General features: G+C 42.4%; 1 protein-coding gene across 1 annotated transcript in view; it reads left to right on the top strand.

The window, feature by feature from the left end:
* Positions 1-1,501: 1,501 nt before the first annotated feature.
* Positions 1,502-24,785, top strand: part of LOC308045453 (protein shisa-1-like) — a gene marked incomplete at both ends in the record, with an annotated part of 35,994 nt that continues 12,710 nt past the window's right edge. The window contains 2 exons of the mRNA XM_080352739.1: positions 1,502-1,772; positions 2,552-2,790. Coding sequence (XP_080208865.1) covers positions 1,502-1,772; positions 2,552-2,790 — 510 coding nt within the window. The remainder of the gene's footprint in view (positions 1,773-2,551; positions 2,791-24,785) is intronic.

The raw sequence follows: 24,785 nt of genomic DNA on the forward strand, positions 1-24,785 counted from the left end.
TACATCCAGGTATCCCTTTTATCCCGACCAAATTTCAAGTGGGTCACAAGTTATGCAAGCATATACAATTTTAATCCACGATTACATTCAGTGGTTAAGTGGGTATCAGGACAAAGAGCAGCCTGTAACCACATGAAGATGAGATACTTTGAATGGGGAAACAAATGCCTGGAAAACACAAACACACATGCAGATCCTGAGCAGGAACTCGGTATTTAGTTTGCAGGAGTTTATCCCTGCTAAGGAAGGCAGTGTAATCCTATGCAGGACAAAAATAATACATGACCGTGTTGTAAAAGACAGTGGATGTGCAGACAGAGGAAATCATGGAACAGCAGCCATCATTCAAAATGTTAATGCAACCATCAACTTCAGGCACTTTTAGCATTTGAATGCCTGGCTTAGCAGTTATCTTTACCCATTTAAAGTGGAAGATGGGAGGAAATAATTGCATCCCCTTATCTTTACTGAGGTACATTTTATTCTCGTGGAATCTGCAAAGCACTAAGTACATGCTTGAAGCCTGTCTGAGGCTGCTGTCTTCCATAACAACAAATAATAAGTTAGTATTTAGTCTGCCCTAATGGTGCTAGAGGTTAAACGTGTGAATAAACTAGAATTTGCCTTAAGGCAAATACAGCTTTGGGTTTCAAGTATCACATCAGTGCTTTGAGAGCCCAAGCCAAGCCATCTGACTGTCTTTTCAAGGGTGTTGGGGCTGCTCAGTATTTTCTAGATCGTGCCCATGGATTTATAGGATTAGGTGCTACACAGTCAGCCAACCATACACTTGGAGAGCCAAAACAGAGCAGGGCAAATGCCTACTTCAATGCGCTGCGCAGCATTTGGAAAGGCCTCTGAACAGAGATTTCATTTACCATTTCTGAATGCAGGGATCTCCTTAACCATGTTTGCCAAAAAGCCCATTAAAAAATTATTTTTCCCTATGTTTGCAGATTTAAATCTTCTTCTTTGTATTTATGTAATGCATTATCCATGCTAAACAAGGCAAAAATTACCTCGATACTAGTTTCTACAAGTTACACTTTAGAGCCCACTAGAAGCTGGTTATCCTTGTGTTTTCCTTCTGCTCTGGAAATTTCATTTCTCACGTGTTGTCCCCAGCTCAGTCCCCAGGTCCAGTCCAAAAGCCCAAGCACCAGTATGAGATATGTCACCTCCAGCAGGAACCAGCCACTGCTCCCTGGGGGAAGGAAGGAGAGAAATGAGGAAGGTGGAGCTGGAGTAGCTGCAAATGGTTTTCAATTAGTGGGTGTTTCTTTGTTGCTGTAAAGAGAGGGGATTAGGGGCAGGTCAAGAGATAAAAGTTCCTGAAAGAGGAGCTCAGGGAGTGCCTTGGTGGGCAGCTGGTGGGTTGGGAGCATCACCTCTGCAACTGCTGTGATGCTGTGTGCCGTGCCTCTGAAATAAGAAGCAGGGGTGACAAAAAAGGGGCAGTGTGGGCCAAGTTGGTAAGAGGTGAGAGTCTGTGTGACCCACCATGGCACGGGGGGCTCTGTGTGCCCTGGTGCTGCTGCTGGCCGTGCCGGGCAGCGCGGGGCAGGCGGGGGAGTTCTGCCACGGCTGGGCGGGCAGCCCGCAGCGCTGGCATCGCGGCTTCCAGTGCCCTGAGCGCTACGATGGCCCGGAGGCCACCCTGTGCTGTGGGACCTGCAGCTTGCGCTACTGCTGCTCGTCCAGAGAGGCCCGGCTGGACCAGGGCCGGTGCCCTGGTGACCATGAGCAGCCCAGCCCCGGGCCTGCAGCGCCAGGTAAGCGTCCCATGCTTCTAGCAGATGGGGGGCGGGGGGTGTGCATATCAGATGTGCTTTCTTCTTTGCAACCCCTGGAGCAGCCTTCCCTTGGTAGCACCGGCCGGATCCTTCCTCTGTTTCTCTGCCCTTTGGAGCTCCAAGCTGTCACCTTTGCAGCAGGAAGGACACAGTGCTCGGTTTGGTGGTCACATGGGCCAGAGCCACCCAGTTCCCTGAACTGGGAAGAGGGAATTACTTGGGGCCTCACTCAAAAGTCAGTCCTACTCTTAGAAAAACCTCTTGAGTTACTAACAAAGTGATCTGATAACACCTCTGATGTCTATATCCCCGGTGAAACATGTGTTGCTAACATTCCATTAACGCACGTGGATGACTCTTAAGTAATGCATTTAACCTAAGTTCTGCCTTGTAAAAATGCTTGTGGCCCTCAAACCCATAGGCAACCTGACAACAGTTTAGGTACTAACTGTAAAACTTATAAATCTAAATTTCTAGTTAATGCACAAGCTGTGACATTCGAGTACTGATCAGCTCTTGCATGGATATTCATGGCAGATGCTACAGGACTGACTGACCCGACCCTCTGTACTTTTAAAATTGTGCCTGCCATAGCAGTTGCCAGTTTCTAATATTCTTGCTGCAAAAAGAGAGGGTTGAGAATAAAAGGACTCTGGCCTGCTCCCAGGTGCGTGCGTGCCTTAAGGAATGAAGCCCACAATAGAAATTAGAATAACCCATGAATGAACAGTTGGCTAATGTCACTCTTACATTTTCAGTGCCCGTGTACCTGCCGTTTCTTCTTGTTGGGTCTGTATTTGTGACATTTGTTGTCGGTGGTGCCTGCGTTGGAATTTGCTGCTGCAAGTGCTTAAAATCCCAGGATGAGGGGCAGCAAAGTGGACTTGCGCCTGGCCAGACTTGGCTACTAGAACCTGATCTTCCTTCTCGCCTCTCCAGTTCCAGTTCTGCCACAAGAAACTCCCTGAGCAGTGGTCCTCAGACCAGCAACATCTGCGTGACTCTAGCTCCATCTCTTCCTATTATTGGGTTGGCCGATGATGCTCGGTTTTTAGGTCCTCCACCTACCAGCAGGCAACTCTTGCACCCTTCACACACTAACCACAGAATACCAACTGATCATACTGTGATAATGGCTCCAGCATCATTCCTTAAAAGAACAATTTATGAACACAGTGCCAATGCATCTCCTCTTGGGGTAACACAGGGTGACCAAATGCTGTACTCAGGAGCTCATGTTTGAGGAGGTGACACCACATCAGCATACAGCCTGACACTATCAGAAGTTCTGCAGGACTGAAACGGCGACTTTCAAGTGTTTGATGCTATTAGGAACTGCATCAATTTTGGCTTTTACAGCTCTGAAGGTGATGTTTTAGAACTTTTATTTTTTTAACTTGTACTATTTTAATGCTATTGAAAAGACAAGAGATTCTGAGGCCTGTATACCCGTTCAAGGAACAACTGCAACTGTAGAAATGAGTCTCTTTAAGCTGCCAGACCACGTTCATAGGGGACATGTTGGAGGACTTGATTTTTGGCTTCTGTAACTGTGTCACTTCTCAGCAACTTAGGACACGGAGGTACCTTAATGGAGTTATTAGTTGTGGACACTTGACAGCCTGTAAAACACAGGGAGACTGTGCTTAATCTACACACTTCTACCAGCTGACTGATGCATGGTGGTAAAACACTGACCCACCTACCCCTGCTGAACTGTTGGTTTAGTGGTGCTGCTAAAGGAGCAACTTCTAGCCCAAATTTCATTAAAATGTACGTTTAGTACAGATACTAGGGGAAGATAATAAAACAATGTGTTGCTTCCTTTCTTCCAGTGCCTTAGTGGTCTTTTTTCTTTCTTCACGTAACTGGACACTTCCAATAGATGAAGAATTACAGGGTAAGGTTAAGAACAAAATCAGACTCCAATCAGTTTTCTGAGAATATGTTGGAAAAGCTTTCCTAATGTGACTCCTTGTTAAGATGCCTGACTGCAGCCACCCCCCTCCCAGCAGGACACTGATAGGAAGAAGTTGTCTAAATATACTACTCTCTGCTGGAGTGTTTTAACACCTCCTCACAGCACAGAAACCTGAGTTGATTATGCTGTGAAAGCCCGTTAAAAGGACTCCACAGGTGTTAGCAGCAGGGACCAAGGCTTAAAAATCTTATGTGTACAAGAAGTAAATGCTAAAGCATTTTGTATATTAGCACTGCCTATCAAACAGAAAACTGGGACAATAAAGATGCTTGGAGACTTCTCTTGTAAGTTAATGGGACTGATATACTTTGTAAACACACGCATGACCTTCTGCTACTTTGTATATATATTTTACTTCAGAATGTTACACCTTAATTCTGGTGAGCAGTGTGTCCTACACTAATGCTTATACTAAGCACGTAAGTGCCCTAGTTTGTAGGGGCAAGGTAATATATTTGGGTAACTTCTTATACCTTCATGGGCGTGAATCACAAGCTTCACAGAACTTAGCTGATCCAGGGCTGTGACTTCAGTTTGCTTGGCCACTTCCTCTTAAAATTGGAATAAGAATATAAGCATGAAAATAGAATATCCTAAAAGGAAAAGCTTCCTCAAAATACTGAGGCTTGTGTTGTATACTTTTTTTAGTACTGAAAAAAAAGTAAGTTAAGGCTTCCAGAAACATACTGGCTTGAACTGAAAATCATTGTCCTTGTTACAGTCAGTGAAAGGTCACTGGGATTTATTGATAATTATGCCAATACTCTGTATGGCCGCTGGAATACTGGTTTTTAAAGTTAGGTTGCAAACTCGTATTGCTGAAGGCACTTAGAAAATTGCTTCCTTTTTATAAAGTAACTGTTGTTTGCAGTTGGCTTAGGAGAAAACATAGAAAATGGAGTATTTTATCTCCTTAAATGTCCCATTTGATAGTACATCATGACAAAAACTCGAGTCAGCTCAGAGATAAATGAACAAAACCTTCCTGGTGCACTTTGTTCTGGGAAATAGAGAGCAACTCATGTCACATTTATGCTTTTAGGAAGATACATTTTACGCTTAGTAGATTCCAGCATTAGAAATAAAGAAGAGGTGGTTTTATCGGCCAGTCTCTCCTTTATTAAAACATCGTTATTAGCTGCTGTAGCTTTTCTGAACTAGAGAGGTAAAGGAATATGTGACCTGACCGTCAGGTAGTGTATATAGACCTCCTGTCAACCTCAACAGGAATTGAAAGCGCTCCAGGAGGCAGCTTCAAGATAAGGTTTTAAATTAAATGAGAAACTAGAGAAATAGCCTTCTTGATACCATAAAACAGAAGAAGGTCAAGGGGCTCACGTGTAACCCGAAAGAATGACAAGGAAATAAAAGCTGATCAGAAGCAAGGAACAGAAAAGCTAAATGGTTTTGTTAATTGCACTCTGGAGAGGATTAGCAGGCTGCTTGCAGTCAGTGTGCCTTCCTTTCCCCACCTTCCTATGGATGTCCCACAACTGAAAACCACGCAAAACAAAACAGGCAAAGGGGCTTAACTGAGTGGACATTCACCAGCAAAGCTAGGATGGGATCAACAGGATTTTCTGGATCCCTATCACGGTATTTTCTATGCAGTTAAAGGTAACGTTCGCGGCAACAAAGCCAGGCCAAATATTGCAAAGGTTCGATATTTCTTTTCAAAACTGCACGAGAACACCAGAACTAACCCATTTGTTGCGCTCTGAGAGACGTTTTTCAAAGAACCATTTGCTTAATATCTTCCATCAGGCACCATTGTCAGCCCGGATTACCTTGCTCTCCATTAGCATCTGCATTAAAAGCAGATCAACTCATGTGGCGACTAAGGAAAAAGCACAGAGTATTTTCTATGTAAATTCTATCCCTTTACTGATTTGAGGAGCCTTGCTACTGAGTTTAGCACATCTTTAGATAGATGGGATATGTTCATGCTAAATCCTGCTTTTTTTCTCTCCTAAACTGCTTTTTCTGGTTCAAGCTAAAGCAAAAGTACTTAGCAAAGACTAATAGTCTACTTACCACCTATTGTACTGGGTGCTTTGCTTTGTTTGCCTAATGATGCCCCCATCCCATTCCCCTCAACTTCTCATTAAGAAATTATTTACACTCTTCACTCCTTAATCCTCAGTAATGACACAGGTGATCTGAATTGTTCTGGGTGTATTCTTTCTGGATTTAGGAAGAAAGAAGAGCTCAGAACTGAAAAGGTGAAGATGTCAGCTTTAGCCCTCAAAAGCTGCTTACAAGGCTTGCAGAATAATGTCCTTGTGGTATCTTGCAGGCTTGTCTGCACATGGTTTGAACAGGAGGGTTAATATTCTTTAGCTTAAATTTGTTCCTGTTTGGTCTGGGATAAAACAAAACGTGTTTTGTCCAGATTTAACCAAACTAGTTTAAAGCATGCTAGGTGTCTATGTTGCATATAACTGTGTCTCCACAACATTCCTGTTTTATTTTTTTTCACTGAATCAATATATAGCACTGATCAATCCACTCTGTACTAACTAGAAAACAAAACCAAAGCAACTTAAAAGAGCTTTTACTTCTCAGGATATAAAGCCCTGGTTTTTAAAGTACTGAATTAAAAGCAATGCCCCTTTCTGAACAGGGAAGTATCACCAGTCTCCCGTTGGGGTAAACTGAGGTACAGAAAAGTTGCTCAAGATCTTTTGCCTCTTTAGCTCTTCCAAGGCCACAGAGTGTCATCAGTACTGTGAAGAGACTCCAGCGATCCGCCCCCTATAACTTGGAAAAGTCCAGTATTCGTGTTAACAGCATAATGAATTTCTTTAGCTAAGAATAATGATCGATATTTGCTTTGCATTAAGTGACAGAGTTGCCTTTATTCAGCATAGCTGCAGTTTTTCAAATATAAAATCACAGTTGACTGTTATGGGTGATGTATGTTTTTTTCATGTTTACACCAAGAGTTTCACAAAGATCTGCAACAGTTCATTTCAATCAAGGCAATTCAACCCTGAACTGAAACAAGAACCCCTTCTGTTCTTCAAGCAGAGCTACACTGATTTGCTATTCTTCAGTGCCAGGTATTCCAGCAAATGGATCAAAAATTATCAGAATGCAGAAGCCCATCAAACCTACAGATTTCTGTGGAATCTCAAAGCAAGGAGAAGTTTCCTTACACGGAAGTTACACTGTTTCCTTAGGTCTTTCCTACAAGAAAGTGAAGGTAGATACAAAGTAATATCAAAGTTGTCATGGAAAATTTTATATACTTCTAATGCTTTGAAACTGGTTTGATTGTCTTTACAACATCACTTTATGTTGTATTAGATCTTAATATAGTAGAAAGGACAGTGCCTAAACAAAGCCCTACATGCTGGGAAGTGCCTGTTGGAATCCCAGAGTCTCGACAGGGATGGATGAGGGTGAGGGAGGCTCACAGGGCAGAATGAAACGGGATGTTTTTAACACAGCAATTCGGGTTCTGACTGGATGGATGTGCCTGCACAGCCACTGCCACAGTGTGACATGAGAGGGAATGTGCTGCTGCACCAAACCTCACTGCAGAAAAGCCCTTGAGGTGCTGAGTGAGTTGAGAGACGGGAACAGAGCTGGTGAGGGGCTGGAGCACAAGCGTGATGGGAGCAGCTGAGGGACCTGGGGGGTTCAGCTGGAGAACAGGAGCTGAGGGGAGACCTTCTGATCTCTGAACTGCCTGAAAGGAGCTTGGAGCCAGGGGGGGTCGGGCTCTGCTCCCCAGGAACAAGCGCCAGGAGCAGAGGAAATGGCCTCAAGTTGTGCCAGGGGAGGTTAAGGTTGGATGTGGGGAACAATTTCTTCCCCAAAGGGCTGTGGAGCATTGGAACAGGCTGCCCAGGGCAGTGCGGGAGTCACCATCCCTGGAGGGGTTTAAAAGGCACATAGATCAGGGTTTTAGGGAGTTAGGTCATGGTTGGACTCAATGATCTTAAGGGTCTTTTCCAACCAAAATGAGTTTATGATTCTAAGCATGGAAGAGGGGAGAAGGCTGCAATCTTTTGTTGCCAGTGAATCTGTGTATGCCTAGGAAAAAAAAAACAGATCCTTATGTGCTACCCCTTCCCTCTAGGGCCCCTGAGAGACGCAGTACATGAGCACTCTTATCAGCACACTTTCTGCTGGTTTTTTGAACTTAAATAAACTCTCTTGCGCAGGAGCACTGTGGAGGTTTCAGCTGGCACAAAATGCGGCCAGCTTGCTTCATTCCCTTCGGTGCGCAAGGGCAAGCCAGCCCCGCTGCTGACTTCAGATTTCAACCCTGTTGCTGAGAAATCAGGCAGCCGCTGCTTCAGTAGGAATAGAAGAGGATCGCAGCTTGGCAGTCCTGGGTGCAGGTGCAGAATGAAACTGGAAATGTTTTTCCTTTCCTAGGAAATACAGCATGAACAGCATATAGTGCCTGCTTGCTTATATATACGCCTGCACGCTTTCAGGTTGCTTGGCACACGGATTTTGCTGTTTTTTTTTTTTCTTCTCTTAAGCCCTTTACAGCCACTGTTTTACTGACAGAAGATTTTCATGTAGTTCTTGTATAATGGGACTGCCATCTCCTGTTTCCCAGAAACAGGAATGGATTGATGGGGCCCAGGAGAGGTCGATCATGCTAGAGACTTGTTCCCTGATACCGGTTTACGACAAGGATCAAACCCCAGCTCACTGGTGTCTGTGATTATCTTCTCTTTCAACTGCTGGTTATTTCAGTCTCTTCTTGTTCTAAGCATCAAGACTATTGCTTTTACAAATGAATGAGTGAATGACATGACTCAGTATGAGACTTGTGAACGCATATATTAAAATATGGTATGTTTAGCTAGTCCTTTTTTAATTTGCAAGGCAAAATTTGGGGGGAATGAGATGTCAATGAGTTTGTTGGGCACTTGGGATGCTGACATTCGAAATCCGGTCAGTTTTTACAGTTTATTCACATTTACTCTGTCAGAGCCTGAGAAAGTTGGTTGTGGATCCAGGACCTCCCTATAGCTGGCACTGTACAGGACCAGGCCCTGGCCCATATGTGCTCAGGCAATGTCTGTTCCAGCAATGTTTTGCAAATACGAGCACACTGCTACTATGAACTGACAATGTGCTTCTAGTATAGATGCAGTTCTATCAACAAACATACAGTTTGTACCAGTAAGTTACTTCTATGAACAAATCAAGCTCTAGAACAGCTGCACAGGATGTTTTCTTACTCAGACTTCTTAAGGGAATAGAATTGCTTGATAGGACACTCAGCATCATGATTTTGGATAACATAGAAATGCCAGAAAAAGTCTGGCATAAAGCAGAGAGGAAAAGAGATGTATGTCCCTTTATTACTTTCATGGATTGCAGCTGAATTTCTTAATTTCTCTGGGCTCTTTAGTCAAAAGGATAACTGATCCAAATGCATTGTGAGGCTTGGAGAAATTTGGATTCAGTTCTGCGCTTAGCAGAATATATGATGCAGACAACTCGCAGTGTAACCTGCACACTTGAGCTTTTTCTGCATCACGTATTTAAATTCAGAGGATCCCCTTTGCAAAAGCCTGTCTGAGTTCTGCTCATTTAAAAATGGCCACAATGGCCACAAATGTTATTCCCCTTCCAATACGGATATTATTTTAAATTCTTTTGTTTGTTTTGCTTCTTCATGCAAGCCATTAAGGATGCAAGTCATTAAGGATGCAACTCTATGGTATGTGTGAAAAATGTAACAGTTCTTCTCTCAGGATAACAAACCCACCGATAAGCAGTTCTGTCAGCAGCAGAAACTAATGAAGCTTGGCTTGCTCTGGAGTTGTCCCATGTCTATGTGCTCTGATGTCTAATAAGGTGAAAAATGAGTGAAGCTTTCCTTGACTATCCATTGCAGCTCAGTGTCCCGTGGCAGGTCATGCTGGGCGAGTCCTATAAACCACCTCTCTGTGGGAGTATTAACATTTGTCCCTTCCACCTGGCTACCTGTTTTCACAGAGCTTGTTAGGAACTTCACATCTTGGAGGTTTCAGGTCCTGTATCACATATGTTTGATTTGAGCAAAGGATTCAAAAGGTACCTGGGAAGATTAGGAAAGGGCACTTGACCAGCAAACAAGACATGAGGCTTGTTTCCTTGGGATGCCGAACTATAAACTGTGCTGTGCTGGGTAGCAGAGCCCTTCTTCACTCCGTCAGGTCTGCCCAGCAATCAGGCTCACAACTGGAAGGTTGTTTGCTTGCTTGTTTGTTTTCTTCCTGTTCTCTCATCTCCTGCGTTTGAATATCACATTTCAGTAAGGATCTTGAGCTCGCTATTATGTAAAAACTACAGACACATTTCCACTGGGAGAAGGTGAGGCTCTTTGCATAAGCTCTTGACCTAATCATTAGGAAAACTATCCCAAAATCTTTCCATCTCCTGCTGCTGTGATCCTGTCATATCAGAGGCTTAGAGATTAATGAAGATAAATACTGATTTAGAAACTAACTCATGTTATTTCCAGTGAAATCTTCTTGCCTCATAGATATAAAAATTAACTAGCTATATTCATTTCCATGTCTTTAAAAAATAATCTGTAGATAAAAGCAAAACCATGTCTGCTTTGGGGATGGTTTTAGGAATAACTTTCAATGAACTGTGTTATACAATGTTTTTTCAATTTCATTGTGTATTTCATTCACATTCTCTCGCTACGAAGTTAATATTTTACCTGAAGATACATCTTTCATGTCTGCCATGCAATTGCAGTGATGAAGAGGAAGGTGAGAGAGCAAGGAGTGATGTAGGGAAGAATATGCATCACTTCTCCAATAAATACCACAGGCTGCCAAGATTTTCTGTACAGCAAGGTGAGCAGAATTCTTCGTGAGTACCAATAAAGGCAGCCGCCAATATTTAAGATAAGGAAATGTTATAAAAGGAACCCGATGTTCTTGGATGACCAGTTTTCTCTTATGCCAGACCATGAATAAGGGAGTGGAGCATCTCCTGTGTGAGGAAAGGCTGAGGGAGCTGGGGCTCTGGAGCTGGACAAGAGGACACTGAGGGGTGACTCATTCATGGGGATCAATATGGAAAGGGGAAGTGTCAGGAGGATGGAGCCAGGCTCTTCTCGGTGACAACCAATGATAGGACAAGGGGTAACGGGTACAAACTGGAACACAGGAGGTTCCACTTAAATTTGAGAAGAAGCTTCTTCCCGGTGAGGGTGGCAGAGCCTGGCCCAGGCTGCCCAGGGAGGTTGTGGAGTCTCCTTCTGTGCAGATATTCCAACCCGCCTGGACACCTTCCTGTGTAACCTCATCTGGGTGTTCCTGCTCCATGGGGGGATTGCACTGGATGAGCTTTCCAGGTCCCTTCCAACCCCTGACATTCTGGGATTCTGTGAATCACAGCTGCACCTGCTCACCAGCTCCCTTTAATGAGTCCGGGAAAGACCTTAAAGGCTCCTCTTCAATTAAAAGATCTCTGTCCTCTTCCTCGCTCTATGCTCATCTTCTATATACGTAGCCAGGTGGAAGAGACAAATCCTGTATGCGGGGGAAATGGCAGCAACTGCAGTTACAACTGTTCATAGTATTTATATTACTAGTTTAACAGACCGGGAGATCAAAGCAGAAAGATTAAGGCTGAATTCTTCTAGGGTAGTCCATTAATATTTGAGGCTTCTGATTTTGGGGGGATCTGACTTGAAAAACCCACAGTTAGAGCAGGAGCAACTGGGAGCTTCCCAAATCAGATATTGCTTATGGAACTTGGCCCTTACTGGTCGTTCCTGGCAACATTTCCTTTATTCAGGCAAAATTACCCAGTCACAGAGGCTGTGCTTTGACTTTAAAGTCAGACACATGAAGTACTAGGTAATCTGGCAGTATAAATTTGATTGAATTAGGCAGGACAATATGATCACGATTTTTATTAAACTAGCCAGAGCGTACGCTATGGTATTTATACAGCCTTTGTGGTTTCTGTTGCCTTTCTGCTGGCTCTGTAAGATAAATGATACCTGATATGTCATAAAATCTGCTGAGACAAAGTTCTTACACGACATTTTTGTAACAGATTTGAACCAGAGAGTTTGCACTAGTTCAGCACTTTGTTCTGCGTGTCATCAGAGCTTTTGATCTGGTACAAAGTGCCAAAACCGAGACTCACTCCTTTGTAGAACTGCAGGCTTCAGCTATCAAATAAACGTGCGACCTACAAGTGAAACCTTGAATGATTCTTTACAAACTACATTGTTGATTTTAATAAGAACAAATCTGATCATCATGAGAATTTTTGCAAGCACTGTAATCCAAACCAATTGAATTCCCAATTTGGTATGCAGTGACAACAGGCACAGCTGGAATTCATGAAACCTCAGAGCTTCCACCCAAGCTCTTCCAATGGCAAAGAGTTTCTGCAGAGGATTCCCTGAATAAATTGTGTAAGAGACCCATACAGCGAGTAGAACTGGAACTTGTGGGAGTTTATTTTTCTTCTGTGGTCATTAAGGAGCGACGATCAGATTTCTAAAAGCAAAAATGCTGTGGCCCAGCCAGCACAGCAAACTTACACACTAATAGTGCCCTGGGCAGAAGAAGAATAAATGCAAGAGTGCACGTGACCCTGCTTTGTGAGTGGGCTTTTCACCCACGAGACCTTCAGCACAACACCCTGGGGAATTCTCTTGCACAACTTAATACATTTATGCTTCATTTTCACTAAAAGAGCTGTTTCTGCCAAGACCGTAATTTCTGACACTTTCTGTAGACATTTTCACTCCAGATCACACGGCGCTTAGATAATGGATCCAGACCACCCAGTACATCACAACCCACTGCTTATCTGTGGGGAAATCTGATGGAATCCCACTCATATTTTCTATTGGTGAGGTCAGACAGAGAGCAATAATCCTACCAAAGGGCTTCTTTCTAATCAGAGGAATTATTTTTACATTAATAATAAAGTCTTTTGAGGACAGATGGCTGAATTCTTAACAGAGAACAGGTGTGGTAGTTGTGAAGGGCTGTATGGAAACAAGTATAACAGGATCTCTAACATGAGCACGAGTGTTCAGGCCGTTTCAACTGTTTAGAGACATCATCTCACCTATCTCCACATCACGATAATGTGCTGGGAGGCATCGATTCAGCATTAGCAGTCAAGTGAGTCAGAGCTTTAGTAATGTACAGCAGAGCAAACCGGGTCTGCTGAACTCAAACAGTAGAGGATCTTCATGAGGTTCATGCATTAGAAGTGGCCACCTCACAAACTTGCTGGGTCAGTTTGGAAACAGGATCTCTAATGAAATATGAGTTGAATCTCTGCCAGCCAGCAAAGATGGCAAATGATTTAGATAAGACTTCTCAGAAGCTCTGCCTTTTAACAAGCTGTAACTCAGGGACACAGGTACCTAACTTTGAATTTCTACCGATAAAATTCTCAAATCTAATGAACTTGTGCCACCTTGGAGACTATAATTTACATAGGAGAAGTGGAAATAGGGTATAGTTACTTGGAAAAACGTATCCATCTGTATTGAGGACCAGAGAAGGTGCCCTGGAGGTGGCTGCTGAGGGGAAGGGAGGAGCAGGTGTGCAGCATCTCTCCTGTCACACAACAGGCAGGATTTGCTATGCCAACCAGTAGTTTTTTACAGATTACAGCATTCTCTTCTTAAATAATCTCTTTCTCCATCATTCAAATTAAGATATAGTTTTCAAGGTACCCAAATTAGTTTTGAAATGACAGTATGTATATATACTGCTTAGTATAGCTCCTGGAATGCCAGCGGTCTTCAGATCTCATTCTCTGTATCGCTTCATTTACAAAACCAGGCATTCAATATAAAAGCGAATCCAGAAAACAGACTAGAAACTATTACAATAAACAGATGCTTTTGATTCCCTCCAGAAGAGAGCAAGCACAAACATATGCATTCACCCAAATTAATAATAATATTCATTTGAAGTTTATCTCACAGTTCATCTCAAATACATGAATTAAATATTCTATTAATGTTTTATATGCGGTAGGTTGGTGTGCTTTGGCTTTAACACTGACTTCTGCAAGAATAAGTTAACATAGAATTGCATCTTGGCTATTAGACAGCAACTTCAAACAGATCCCATTAATTCGTCCTGTTTTTTACAAAGCTGAATCAAACCAAAATAATCTAACAAAATCAAGACCTGGCAACAAAACAGTTGCCACACAGACTATCATCAGCTTAGAGGAGTACTTCAGAAAGGTGATGGATGGTCAACATCCTTGGGGCTTCTTTAAGAATTACATCTATCAGGATAGTACTTCATGCACAGGCAATTTTTTCTCTGTATGTCCTGGTTTTGTTAAAAACAAGTTTCTCTTTTAGTGAATTTGCCTGTCAGCTAAAGCTTCATATGAGCTGCATTTTCCTGGAGAACCAGATACATGTTTTGGTAAACACAGCAATGGAATGAGAAGTTATTGATAATGAATGGATACAGCTCTTGCGAGAAGGGCAACAAGAAATAGGTGACCCAGAAACTGACCAAGGAAGTATAATATCCCGTTCACGTGAATATAAAAGTGGGAGATCACGAGGATCTTGTCCCTTTTGCTTATGGCGACATTAGGAGAGGACCTTGCAAGTCGTCCCTGCGAACTGAGGCCAGTGACAGACTGAATCCAGCTCCGGTTGGCTGTAGAGTCCAGTCCAGAACTTCGGGTGCCGGCTCTGCAGTTGCTGAGACTTTCAAGATTGGTTTTGTATATTTTGTATTATTTTCTCTATTTTATCAGTAGCATTAGTAAAACATTTTTAATTTTTCCAACTCTCTTCTCTCTGTCCTTCTTTCCCTCCCGATCGCCTGTGCTGAGTGAGAAGGGGGAGAGGGAGGGGCAAAAGGGGGAAGGGGGACAAGGGGGTTAACAATACGTCTGCCATGGTTTTATTGTCACCCCACAACCAAAACCCTCGACACTGTATAAATATGAAACTATGGCAAAGAATCCCTTGTTAAAGGAATGTTGTGCATAAAAACAGATGACTTGGTGAAAATATTATTTCAGGGAAAAGTTATGCTTTTCTGTGCCTGTACGAAGACAGCCTGATGCAGCCAGGGATTGCAAAGCCCATTACCAATTAGTTTCCTGTGTGCAACTCATATTACGATTGTTTTGTTGCTCCTGTGTGTTTTTCAGTGAAGAAAACAGACTCGTTTCTCAGTTCACAGGCCAGCTCTTCAGCTACCCGTGAATGACATATGTATCTCTCACTAAGATAGTTCTGAAATGGCAGGGTAACATGGGCTGCTGTATGCAGAAACTGTTGCAAGAAATTCCTGCAATTCTAAATCTTTGTCACACTAAATAATACCAGAAATATTAAATATATTACTGCGCTGTGATACTAGTCCTATGTCCCTTGGATTTCTTTATCCAACCCAGGGCACTACAGGCCCCGGCTGTCTGACATCTCTGGGGTTCTGCCTCCATCCTCTTGCTTCTCAAACCTGGTTCCCCCCCACTTTACCTGCTCCTCACTGTTGTCTCAGGTTACTGGACTAGGCATCACACCGGTTTCAAAAAGAGTCAATGATGCCACAATTCCAACTTTATACCCAAGTGAAAAGCCTTGGATCACTTAAAAATGCATGCAACCACTTGTTTGGTAGAAATATTCTTGAAAATAAAAGTATTTGAAAATTATTTTCTATTATTGAAACCCAAAGCACTGCTGCCAGGTCCAGCCTGCAGCTGTTGGAGGCCAACAGACATTCAGTGGCTTAACCACCCAACATAAGACAAAATGAAAAACCAGAACATCTAAAACTCCCTTTAAAGAAATCACAGCACTTTCCAGATGAATTTGAATCTCCATGTCACAGGCAAATGTCACCTACAGACAGTCTGCCTCTATACCCACTTGTTCACTATTCTGCATCCATCTCCTTCGTGTCCAAACACTATGTGACATGTTTTTGTTTAAAATTACTTCTTAATGTCACCCGAGTACAACCCTGGAAGGGGTTTAACTGTGATGAGGAATGATGATTCACTTCTGCTCAGATACAATCTTAACGGATGTCATGGTAATACTGAAGACATTATATAGAACCATCCTCTCATTTGAGAAATGATGGGGATGTAGAAAGCAGTAAGATCACATCAGTGTCTGCCTAATAATACAGACTGCTGGTTTTCCATGGCTATATTTACAGAAGCGACCACAGAAGACTGTAGAGCACCTTCTGGCTGATCACAGCTCGTGCGTGGAAATTCCCTCCATGCTCAGTGATCATTTCTACAGGCGCTGCTGCAAATGATTTCATTTAACCATATATTACACTTTTCCTCTACGCTTATTCTGGAGAAAAACATCAATGCGCTGCTAAGCTAACCAGTCACAACAGCTTGTGGTGATGAGTTCTGAAAAGATTTTAAAGGGAAGGGAAAGTTCCAGCAGTACCTGTCCCAGCTGGTGAAAAGCCATCTCACTGCTACAGGATGCACTCATCAATGAGACACTTGGCATCAGTTATTCAGAGATAAATCAGCTGCAATCACAGAAGTATTCAGGAGCAAAGATACCCATCCAGCAACCCTGATACGCACAGAAGTCTCCCTAGGCGATAACAACTGAGCTGGCTATTACAAAGGAAAACACATTTATTTCAGTATCACAATCACAAAAAAATATAAACAGAGGTCCCAGATGTATGAAAAGCATTTTGCCAAACAGGGTATAATATGTCTCCTGGGTTATAAGTAATTTTTTGTCATCAGTTTCCCTGCTTCTTCTGCTGAATAAACAATCCCAACTGATTTCCCTGCTCCAGATGATCTGTCCAAGCAAATAATATTTTCATTTCTTTTCCCCTTGCCTAGGAGAAAATCTTTCTTTTATATTAAAAGTTGGTTGCATGGGAATTTTGGTCAATGGTCTATGAAATGGTCTATGAAAGAATGAGAGTGAAAGTCTTTGTTGATAATTTATATAAAGATGTATCTAGAGCCATTCTTCTGGGTTTATCCTCTCAGTAACTGCCATTTCACAAAACACAGGAGGAACAATGTCATTCTCACTGGAGTGTGTATGTCCATCGCTTCTTTCTACCGGAAAGAATCAAAATTGTTGATCTATGTGTCACAAATCCTAGAATGACATAATCTAATGGAAATGTATCCCCAGTTTATTGGGAAAGTATCACCATTTTAGGAAGAAGGAGACTATTTTTGCATTCTAAGGATCAGTGGGCACACCGCTGACATCCATAAAATGTCCAGAAAGCGACAGATTTATTTCAATATAAGCTGTCGCTTTGGAAAGGAAAACAGAACCGCGTGACACCTGGCGTATCTGGGTAACATCCTACAAAGACACTGAGACATATTCCAGCGTGGTCCCCAAGAGCTGGGCTGGCACAACAAGGGGTAGAGCAGAGCCGGGAAGAGGCAACCAGGCACGACAGAAGTGGAAGTGTTTAAACAGGCAGAGCCAGCTAAGCCTGTGCATCCATTAGTTATCCAGTCTGCTTCAGTTTTCTCTAGAGTCAGCACAAAGACAGAGAAAACTCTAGAAGGTGATCTAAGACATCCAAGTGATGCTTTTGCTGAGTAGCCCTCAGAGATTTGCTTATTCTTTGCCCACCTCAGAACAGCAGCCAGATATTTCACTAAGTTAGGCACTTAGGAGAAGCCTAAAGATAAAGAGAAACCTAATGATGAAACTCTTCCCCCAGATTTTATAGACATGTATTAATAACACTTGTACAGTGCTAAGACTGAAGGGGTCCAGGTTCTCTTTCTCTTCGGTGCTATGGAATAATTAATATATATATGAGAGTAAGAATAATCTATTCTGAGCTCAGACCCATCCCGGATGATGAGCTATATACTTATTGTTTCATAAGAAACACATGTTCAAAGGCATTTAGCTATTTAAGGCACCACGTCTTCACATAATAAAGGAATCTGGGTGTCGGAAAGGGCAAAACAACCACCTCCTGAAATACAAGGTCTCTTTAAAATGTCTCTAGTTAGCAACCTAGAAATACACCCAAAGGCACTGCTGCAAGAGATAGTGCTGCAGCGGCAGAGATCTGCTCCCGATGGCAACGCTTTTGGGATTTCTACCTTACTTGTACACAGGTGATGAATTTATAAGCAGATGCAGGCAACTTGACAGCCCTTCTCTTTTTATCCTACCTATTCTTATTCATATAATTGTCTAATCCTTATTTGAAACTCCCCAAGCTATTTGCCTCAATAATTCAAGTTTTATTCATACTCTGGGGCTTGAAGAAACAGAGCATAGTGTCTCCTGCAAGAAAAATCCAAATGATGTTTCTTTGTGGCTGGAATTTAATCTGTTCTAAGTGGTGTCTCTGTTCCCTGGTGCTTTCCTTACCAGAGGTTAGCTCTGTAGTGCTGAAAATAGAAGATATTTTAGCATTTACGTGCAAGTGTGTGCATGCAGGAATGCAAATCTGTAAAAGCTCCAGAGTTCATCTAAAATGCTAATAGAATTATAGAGCTCCCAACCTGAAGAATACATGGTGCTCTTCGCTTCTTCCCAGACATAAGAAATGCAGCGGGAGGTCTCTCTCTCTGTCCCCACTGGTCAGCAGGGAGGATTTTGCACTCTCGCTGTTGTTATGCAAAGAAAATGGCCTTGAATTTTATTGAAGCTGCGGGTGTTGCTCATTATACATTCTTCATCTCTAGAGGTGCTAATTTCAGATATGGGGACAGTGATTTTCTTCAGGGATTTTTAAACATTTATAATTCTGCTCAGGTGTAACCTAATTGAAGAGTTAGAGCATCCTTCCGCGTACCAAAGGGAAAGAAACAAAACCAATCAGCTCTCTCAGCTTTATTCCAGAAATAACAACAGGCTAAATCTACTACAGCTGCCATGAAAAAAGAATATGGCAGGATGACACGCGGCATGGGGACTGCACTGCAGAGAAGTCGTGAATAACCACATGTGGGCTGCCACATGGCTTGTGCCAGCCAGTGTATCGCAGCCTTGTGTGTGTACACACAGCATTCCTACAATAACTCTGCACCAATAAGTAATGGACTGCTTTCTGTTCAAAGAGCGCTCTAAATTAAATCACTTTTCAGGCAATCTAATTTGACAGATCTCCCTCCTCATCGTATGTAAATGACATGTTCTTTATTTGCATAGCGCAACGGGAGCAAATAACAAAATGAAGTTTGGCAATCTCTTTTCTACTTCTGTCTACCACTAAGTGACTCCAGGCAAGTTATTTTATGCTGCATCTACTCCCCATTCGGGCAAATGGGCACATCACCATCCATGGGTACTGTCAGGCCATTTCACTTATTAACATTTTAAAGTAAAATAATTTTAAATCCCTTGGTAAGAGCTCCTGAAAGTGAAGATTTTGACTAGCTCTGCATTTCTTGGCTCTCTCCACAATAGGATATGAACTTGTTCAGACATCTCAATAAAAACTGCTAGTAGGTCACTCGCAGCATAATGACAAGGCCAAGATATACAGAACCTGATCTTGCCAACTCTATATCTGTAAACAGAAGCCCTGTTCCAACCATTAGGCCATGTGGGTGAGGAAAAAATGAGGAAGCTTGCCTGGAAAAATTTCATCCCAAAGATCAGGTTGCTTCACCTACACTGGTGAGCAGGGCTTGGAAAGGTTACACAGATCCCTCCTCATGTCTGCATAAATCAGCAGCTCCCCTGGGGCCAGCAAAGCACACGAGTTCCTTTAGAAAAGGATCCTGCAAGGGAAGTTAAGAACTGGAAAGCATATTTATCAAATAATAGTCTGAGGTAAAGTTTAGATCTCTCAAGAGGCTCCAGCTACATAATTGCAAATACATATTATTTGATCTGAACCTCATAACTCTAACCTGCAGTGATTAAACTAAAATTCCCATCCCAGATCTGCAGGAAAACAAGTCCTAATAACATCTGCTAGATCTCAATATCACATTCAGCCACCTTAGTAATCTGTTTTAAAAGAGCAAACATCCGCAATCACGTTATCGACCAGGCAAGGGGCTGAAATCTCCCAATGGGATATGCTGAGTTAGAGAGAAATTTTTCTTAAAAAGGAAGCTTATATCATCAAAATGAAAAATCCCAACCAAAGCAAGCAACTATGTGCCATGAAACCTAACCACTGTAATGATTAGCAAGCTTTTTTGTCTCTCCTCAATGCCTGAAGAATTATAAAGCTTACTACAGATTCTTCCCCCCTTAAATCCAGGTCCAGTCTGTTATTTAAAAAGATTGCTTCTGGTTTATCAAAATGAGTGTAGAATTCTTTGTGGCAAGCACAACTAAAACAATAAATACCCTTACATTCTTATGTGTTACTAGTAAACAAATAAAAATAATCCCTATCACTAACACAATCCCCCATATGTCATCACAATAACAATGCTCTGGAGCATCTTATGCCTGTGCACTGTCATCATCCCAACAGCACCAGCCGGCTGCGTGAGCCAGGGCAGGTTTTCTTCTTTAATGAGTCACAGAGAGAAACTGAATGTTGAAGCTGATCCTGCTGAACATTTTCTGGTGGCTGAACAGAACCCTCACAACGTTATGATACATCCATAAAAAAGCAGAGGCAGACTCAGTTTCACATGGCTAACAGCATTGCCGGCGCTTCAATTTCTTCTGTCAAGATAAAGTTTCTTTGGAAGAACTACAGCAAATATCATTCCGTGCAATCAGTTTATAGAGGCAACTGTTGCCAGTGGCAACTTCAGTCAGATGAGGGTAATGTGGTGCTTTAGGGAGAAGTTTGATTTGCAATAGATGACAAACACAAAGACCTCTGACATATAGAAAGGTGGGTGGGAAGAGAAAGGGGCTGTCAGGGCAGAGGACACAGGGGGTACCGTGTCTTCTGTCCCCAGTTCATGTCATTGAACAGTGTCATTGTTCAGTGTTGCTGCTTCAAGAAGGATGCAATTAGGCATGTAACGTAATGCTCCACAGGACGCTCACCTGCTGCAGTTTGCATGTGCGGCCGGTCTCAATGCTTCCCGATTCACAGTTGGCCTGTGCCAGTGGTGGCAGAGTCTCGGCACTCAGATGATTTTAACTGAGGTCTCAACATCTGTGAGGAGAAGCACAGTCCAAATTACAGCAGGCTCTGCAACAGCACCAAGTTTCAGTGGTTCAGCAAGTTGCCACCTTCCAGCTGGGCTAAAGTCACCATCTGGTCTATGTCTGCCTGCCCAAATGGAGGTAATGTGGCTTGAAGTAAACCTACACAGTTTAATGTAAATTACTTCACTGAAGGCACCTGATATTTAACCATTATCTCAACCACTTTTCTGTTTTTGTTGGATGATGTAGTTGCAGTACACACAATGGCCAGCTCAACACCTAATGCTGTGTTATCTTCTTGATAAATTACACTCATTGACTCTATCATTTCTTGTTCTTGAAAGCAGGTTGGATCATGGAGGGTGTTGGTCTCTTCCCCCAATTAACAAGTGACAGGACGAGAGGAAATGGCCTCAAGTTGCACCAGAGGAGGTTCAAGTTCGATATTTGGGAAAATTTCTTCACAGAAAGGGCTGTGGGGCATTGGAACAGGCTGCCCAGGACAGTGGTGGAGTCACCATCCCTGGAGGGGTTTAAAAGACATATAGTCGGGGCTATAGGGTTAGTGCTAGAGTTAGGTTATGGTTGGACTCGATGATCTTAAGAGTCTCTTCCAACCAAAATGATTCTATTTTCCTGCAGTTTGAAAGGATTAAGAAGATTTGGACAATAAGATAGTTAACTAGGACTGCAAAGCACATTTTCAAGGACTAAATTTTACATCTTCAGTTCTCTATTGCTGTTCAGTGACTGTGAAGTACAGAATGAGGGGGCTTTACCTAAAAGAAGCAATTGAAGTCTCCAATGCATACTTGACTGAGTGCAACTACCCACCAACTGTGCTGAACATCCATCCACAGACAGGCAGAGATGAAGCATGGAGAGAAGGGACAACAACAGCTTTTTCCATAACAAACTTGCATGCTCTTGGTTGGGAAGCAGCATGCTTAAGGCTTTGGAAGTGTTCTGATGCCCCTGCTTTCTTTCCAACAAGCAATGCACCAGCAGTAGAAGGAATGCTTAGGATTAAACAATTGTTAATATGTTGTAGTTATTAAAACCACATGGATTCAAGTCTCGGCATTAAAATTTGGATATGATAAAAGATGGGATTGTCTAGAGGGTTTACTTAAACATGCTGAAAAAGACAGATTAGAATTGATTCTGGCTTTTAAAGACCCTCAAACATAGAATTTCTCATGTACACAGAGAGAAATTATGAATGCTGGAGAGATGTCCTGTCAGCAGAGGACAGAATGAGGAGCATAGTGGGCAGCACTGTAAATCATATTCTGTTCCTGACTTTCTTGAAGTTGGAAAATTCTCTTCACCTCCCTATCACGACCCGTAGCTCTGAAAATCAGGTCACTTTGGATGTGCTATTATTCAAGATCTTGCACTACTGTGTTAATCTGCTTATCTTCCCACTGGCCCTAAAACCTAAATCAGCTGCCTTTTTTAGTCTTAAGTCTGGTATAGCCTGACAAGATGTCGTTTCTTCTGCACTTATTTTGCAATCAGTATCCCAAATAGTTTAAAGTTTTACTGGGTGTTTTTACACGAGATCACATCTCTGACTGTAGCACAGGCATACCCAAAGTTCCTGACTCTCCGTCTCATTACAAATCGGATTAATGAGCATTTTACACTCTATATAATGCTCTGCACAGTGTTCATGACCAATGGACAGCCCAGGACAATTCTATGTACCAAGTGACATCAGAGCTGTTCTTGGCTGTGGTCAGGTGAAACCAAAACAGAAGTCTAAATAAGAACACCCCTACATTTCCTAGTCCCTCTGCCACACCATCAAGCCACATCTGTTACACAAGATTTATCATATTAAAAATCAGAAACGGTTGCAAACCCACTTGTTAAAGGGCTGGTCATGGAATATTACAATGATTGCTGTCAAAAACATCATACGCTACAGGTCAGCTACAGCACTGTTTTACCATTAGAAAAGCAAAGAGAGATGGTTGGTATTTTTTAAATGACTTTTTTACCATTAGGGCAGTGTAGTGTATCCCCAATGATAAAGAGATATGGCCCTCAAGACACCTGTAATCCATGTATGTTCTTCATCTTCATAATTCCCTGGCAGTTTAGGCTTAACTGCATAAGAAACAAGCAGGCTGAGCATTTGTTAATGCGTGAGGAGCAGGGAAACAAAGATCTGAATGGCAGCAAAGAAGAGAAAGATAAAGGCACTCTGGGGATGGTTGGTTTTGTTCACCTCTGGGGACCCACCAGGCAACGTACACTCGAATTTTGGTTCACCAAAACCACATTGGCAACTAGTGAAGGAGAAAATACCTCCTTTGTAAGGGAATTGGTAGTTTGATCATCCTTAGTAGAAATATGCAGGCTGAATAATCACTGAATTTGTACTGTCAGCAAGAAGCAGCTGCCTCAGCGTCTTTGCCTTGTCAACCAACAGCAAAACCAGGCACCCCAAGATGTTCATGGCAACAAGCAACGGCCTCTGACCCAGCAAAACGTGGCATCCCTCTGGTGTGCAGAGGAGCAGGGATGAAAGAGGCAAAGGATACCCAGGTACAAAACCTGTATTTTCTTTGGGGAAGCTACTGGTCAAAGTCGCTGATGTGATGCTATAATGACAGTTATCATGGGGCTAATTCTTGTCAGCAGCTGGGTTCCATCTGTTGATATTACTCAGGTCACTAGGTTTTGGTTTGTTTTTTTGATCCTAGATTAAAATCTTGCCTACAGATACTTGGGTGCAAATTACCACCAGTGTGGGAGTCTGCAAAAGTCAAGTATAAATAAGAGCCCTCAGATCCTACGCTGTGTGCGTTTGTGTGCATGATATTTTTTTAAGCAAGCCCTTTCCAGTTCCCTCATGAAAAATATTTAGGAAAGATGTATTCCCTTTTATTCCATCAAACCAGCTGAATCTGTTCATTAAAGATATGCTTTATTCCTTGCACACTGCAAGCTCCTGCTCAGCAGGTGTTGCTGGCAAGCAAGATCAGTATATTCACCTTCCACAGACCCCAGTGTGTTTCAAAGCCTCCTTGTCCTGCAGTACCACAGGTCAGACTTGGTTACAGAATAGCTCCTTAAACATTTTTTGTGATTCTGTGATTAAGTAATGTCTTCAACCTTTCACTTCACAGGAACACAGCACCAGTGAGGCTGGAAAGGGCCCCTGGGGGTCGTGCAGTCCAACCCCTGCTCACAGCACAGACAGAGCTCAGCACTGGGCCCATCCGCGTTTGAAATATTTCCAAGAACAGAGACACCATGACCTCTCTGGGCAACTTATCTGAGTTCATTTAAATTCTAAATTCGCCCTCCACAATTATCTCTACAGCTTTTATCTTTATACTTGGTGACTATGAGCAATGTCAGCATGTAAAGATCACACACAAATACTCCATCCTTGCCTGTCCTGCTGTAAGAATGGTGCCTTTCACCAGAGGATTGTTGTTGCCCCTGTTTAAAGCATCATAATTAATCATAATCATAATTAACTTGTTTTAAAACAATATCCAGATCACATGATAGGACTGAGTCCACAGAAGTTCTACTATTTACTTTGCCTTATCACTGATGTTTGGCATTTTCATTTCAATGCAAACATTAAGACCAGAATATCTCCTGACAGTTTTATCTTCCATTTTTTATCATGCTTTTATTTTGCTATAGGCCTCTTGCTGATACTCATAATTTTAAAATGTTATCTGATCTTCAATGCAGACGAGTTCTAAAAGAAAATGGCAAATTGCTTTAGGAGATAAATAATCCAATCCAAAATAATTACCTCTACACATTTTGGTACTATAACTTTTCCCACTTCCTTTTCCTCCTCTACAGAGCCTAATAACAAGAAACAGTACTGTGGCTTCTATTGACTGAGAAAAGAGATGACTCTGCTAAGAACTGAGAATCATTACTAAAAGAGTGAAAAAGAATATCTGAGACTGGC

This window comes from Nesoenas mayeri (assembly GCF_963082525.1).
Source record: "Nesoenas mayeri genome assembly, chromosome: 13".
NCBI classification, from domain to species: Eukaryota; Metazoa; Chordata; class Aves; order Columbiformes; family Columbidae; genus Nesoenas; species Nesoenas mayeri.